The sequence below is a fragment of the Octopus sinensis genome, linkage group LG12 (genome assembly GCF_006345805.1).
Source record: "Octopus sinensis linkage group LG12, ASM634580v1, whole genome shotgun sequence".
Lineage (NCBI taxonomy): Eukaryota > Metazoa > Mollusca > Cephalopoda > Octopoda > Octopodidae > Octopus > Octopus sinensis.
Window position 1 is genome coordinate 50318550 of NC_043008.1, and position 4555 is coordinate 50323104.

Genomic DNA, 4555 nt, shown 5'->3' on the forward strand with positions numbered 1-4555 from the left:
GGGTAAATAATTAGCATTGACCCTAGTATTTTTCTGGTACTTTATTTTATTGGCCTCTAGAAGGATGAAAGATAACGTTGACCTTGATGGGATTTGAACTCAGAATCTGAAATTCCACCCTTTTGTTCCCATTTGCCTATTGAGGTGTACTGCTTTTGTTTCAATTAATTTTTAAAATAACGAAGAATTTAGTAAAATGACTGTGTCATTATTTAGCTAGTGGTTAGAATGTGAATTAACCCAAAGTTTTTGATGGAATGTTTTAATTTAAATCATTTTAAACAGTGAGTTTGAATCATAAGAACCAGCAGAAGTCTCAGGTGGTTGGTATCAATGGGTTTAAACTAAAGTTTTCTAGATAACTTAGAATTTTCTTATTTCTTTATTGCCCACAAGGGGCCAAACATAGAGGGGACAAACAAGGACAGACAAAGGGATTAAGTCGATTACATCAACCCAGTGCATAACTGGTACTTAATTTATCAACCCCGAAAAGATGAAAGGCAAAGTCGACCTCGGCAGATTTTGAACTCAGAACATAACCGCAGATGAAATACCTATTTCTTTATTACCCACAAGGGGCTAAACATAGAGGGGACAAACAAGGACAGACATAGGTATTAAGTCGATTTCATCGACCCCAGTGTGCAACTGGTACTTAATTTATCGACCCCGAAAGGATGAAAGGCAAAGTTGACCTCGGCGGAATTTGAACTCAGAACGTAACAACAGACGTAATACGGCTACGCATTTCGCCCGGCGTGCTAACATTTTCTGACTCCCCTCAAAATCTTGTAATACACTTATAGTTCATAAATGGTATGTTAATATGCCACGTCACATATATGAGCCATAGCAAAATGGTTGAAAACATCTGCTGTAGAGAAAATAGACTTACCATCGTACCAGCCACCGGTCAAGTCTTCACCGAATTCACTTCTGTCATTTAATGCTGAGTGACCTCTCCATCGTATTCTACGGTTGTGAGGTAAATATCCAGATCTCTGGGCTTCATAGAACAGCATGGATTTGAGGAGAATCTCCTGGTAGTTGTACTTGAGTTTTAAACCTGCAAATTGAAGTTTACGTAAGCCAACAGAACAATTGTCATTATCAGAATAGTCTTAATGGTAAAAATTTCAATTCCTTGGATGACGTAAAAAGATACCTTGATGAATTCATCATGGAAATGTAAACTATTTAAGCATGTTTTATTTCTAAAAGTGAGGTTACAGTTTTTAAATTTGAATCTAGTTTGGTACGTATTCAGGAATAAGACACTTAATGACAATTAGCAATCAGACTGGCTGAAACATAGTGGAAGTGTAAAATGTTTGAGATAATTTTATCTCTAAAGGTGAAGTTAAAGGTTTTGAGTTCAGATCCAGTTTAGTACTAGGTACACGTTAAAAAATAAGACATCTAAAGATAACCAGAGATCAAACAGATCTAATCCTAAGGTATTTTCATCTACCTTAGGTTATAAATACTGAAATATTTTTCTTTGCTGAAGATGGAGTTAATAGTCCCAAAAATTATAATCATTATTCACAGCAAGTGTTTAAGAAAATGAGAGAATTTTTTTTAAAACCTGACATCCTAAACTGATATGAAAATAAAGATTTACCTGGAGAAAGAGTGGTTGGTCTTCTTGGTACATTTGTAGTAGCCCTTGTAGGTTTTTGAGTTAAAGGAGTTGTATGTTCAATGGTTTTGTTTTGTTTGGAATGTCTGTTGGTTTTCCAAATCGGCCTCTTCATAATAAGAAAAGGTCGAACATCAAAAAGCCCATGGGTTTCAGAGATTGAAGAGAGTAATATATACATGAAGATGAGGTATGCCAAAATGGCCATCGTGAATTTTGTTTTTTTTTTTGTTTTTAGAAATATCTAGTAAAGAGACAGAGGTGGGACAGACAGACAGACTGTCAAATAGATAGATAGGGAGAGAGAGAGAGAGAGAGAGAGACAGACAGACAGACAGACAGTTAGATAAGTTGATAAGAAGGTAGATAGATAGATAGATAGATAGATAGATCTTAATAAAACTTCATGTCACATCCGTAAAATACCATTGGCATCTTCAGTCATAATAATTGTTATTAATATCCAATTTGCTTGTTTGAGACATCAGGGTCTTCGTTTTCTTTTTTGCAGAGAATGAAAAAAACTTTCAAGATATATAAAATAAATGTGAACTAAACAATACAGTCAAGGCAAACATACTGCTCAAAAGAATGTGATGTCAAAGAAGAGAGAGAGAGAGAGGGAGAGAGAAAAGAAAAAAAAGCAAACACAACAAAGTTCAGTTTCCAATAGATACACTTGTCTCTTTTGTTTGCTCACTGGGAAAGGTCACCACAAATGTCTTAATTATAATGGGACTTTTTTTTTTTACTCAAGAAAAAAAATGTGAAAAGGAGAAAGATATAGAAGGAAAGAACAAAAAAGGTGAGAAATAAAATATTATTATTATTGTTGTTGTTGTTGTTACTGACAAGTTTTTGTAAACCTTAACAACTCATTCAGAAATGTTTCTTTTATCAATAAAGAAAGAAAGAGAGAGAGAGAGTCATGTGCATACGTGCTTCAACGTTGAAAACCCAAGGTGACAAGATACTTCAAACTGAAAAAAAACGGCACCTACTGACCTCTGTATCTTGCTGTTTCAGTCTGAAGATGCAAGGAAATGGCCAGAGAAGCACAGCTAATGTCAACAGTCATGACTACAGGAAGATTTTGATCAAATTTCTCTCTGAAAATCATCTTTATTTGGAAAACCAGCCACTACCTATTTCAGAAAACCGTTTAACTGTTGTAGTTTTAGTTTCTTGTCGTTCTGCTTAATACTTCCTTGATTTTATTTCGTTTTAAATTTACTTTAGGCTTCATATAGGCATGGCTGTGTGGCTTAGATGTTCTCCTAGCAACCACAGGGTTTCAAGTTCACTTTTCTGTACAGCACCTTAGGCAAATGTCTTAATTATAATGGGACTTTTTTTTCATTTTTTTTTTTACTGAAAAAAAAAGAAAGTAAAAAGGAGATAGACATAGAATAAAAGAACAAAAAAAAGGCGAGAAAGAAAATGTTGTTGTTGCAGTGGTTCCCAGAGTGGGCAGTACTGCCCCTGTGGGAGCTGTGGAGAGATTCAGGAGGCATTGAAGAGAAGTGGGGTAATAATGGAGTGACCAAAAGGGGGCAATGGATGTCAAAGCAAACAAAATAATGGGTTCTTTAGGTTAAGTCTTATTTGTGAAATACAATTGTTTTCATTCACTTTAACATTTAAGTTTAATTTGTCAAAATATTTTCATCGCTAAAATCCGCGACCTGTTCACTGACAAAAATCCGAACGGCTTTTGTGTGTTTCTTAAATGGCTTACAAACACCTTCCACGCTGCAATTGTTTTCGTTTCAGCACACGATCTCAGATCAAATCACTTGCTATGCGAGTACATCTCCATAATTGTTTTCAGTTTGTTACAAAAACTGGTTTATGTTTATGGCAGTGAGTGGTGGTGGGGGGACACTACAAATGTGGCCTGGGTGTCAAGGGGGCTGCAACTTGTAAAAGTTCAGGGACCACTGTACTATAAACTCAGGTTGAACAATGACTTGTGAGTAGAAACCCATCATGTGTGTGTGTATATATATATATATATATATATATATATATATATATATACATATATATATATATACACACTGTGAAGGCGCATGGTTCATGGGTTAGGGCAGTGGTTCCCAAACTTTCTGGGGGTTGCTGCTCCCTTGACACCCAGACCACATTCCTAGTGCCCCCCCCACCCCAACTAACCATCACAAACATAGACCTTTTTCTGAAGCAAATTCAAAGCAACTATTTCACAAATAGAAATGAACCCATTATTTTGTTGTTTTCACATGAATCGCTACCCCCATTATCACCCCACTTTTCTTCAATGCCCCCTTGGAACTTTCAACTGCCCCCAGGGGATGGGGGGCAATACCTCCCACTTTGGGAACCACTGGGTTAGGGTATTTGGCTCACGATCATAAGGCTATGAGTTCAATTCCCGGTGACGTGTTGTGTCCTTGAGCAAGACATTTTATTTCACATTGCTCCAGTCCATTCAGCTGGCAAAAATGAACAGCAACTATTTTCAAAGGGTTCGCCTTGTCACATTTTGTGTATCACACTGAATCTCCAATGTATGTATGTATGTATGTATGTATGTATGTATGTACATATGTATGTATGTACGTATGTATGTACATACGTATGTATGTATGTATGTATGTATGTATGTATGTGTGTATATTGTATATATATATATATATATATATATATATATATATATATATTATATATATATATATAACACCACACATACATACATACATACTGACAGGCTTCCGTATAGTTTCCTTTAACCAAATTCACTCACATCAGTCAGTCTGGGGCTATATTAGAAGACACGGGTCCAAGGTGCTGCACAATGGGACTGAACCTGAAACCACTATGGTTCACATAGCCAAATCTGTGCCCAAATGAATTAATCAATCCTAATTTAAA

The 4555-nt window shown here is 35.9% G+C and overlaps 1 protein-coding gene across 1 annotated transcript in view; it reads right to left on the reverse strand.

The window, feature by feature from the left end:
* LOC115217910 (endoglucanase E-4-like) overlaps positions 1-2192 on the reverse strand; it is a 27250-nt gene extending 25058 nt beyond the window's left edge. Inside the window, exons 1-2 of the mRNA XM_036507961.1 lie at positions 1628-2192; positions 899-1069 (exon numbers count right to left, since the gene is read on the reverse strand). Of these exons, the coding sequence (XP_036363854.1) occupies positions 899-1069; positions 1628-1853 (397 nt within the window). The 5' untranslated portion in view covers positions 1854-2192. The remainder of the gene's footprint in view (positions 1-898; positions 1070-1627) is intronic.
* Between the last annotated feature and the right edge of the window lie 2363 nt (positions 2193-4555).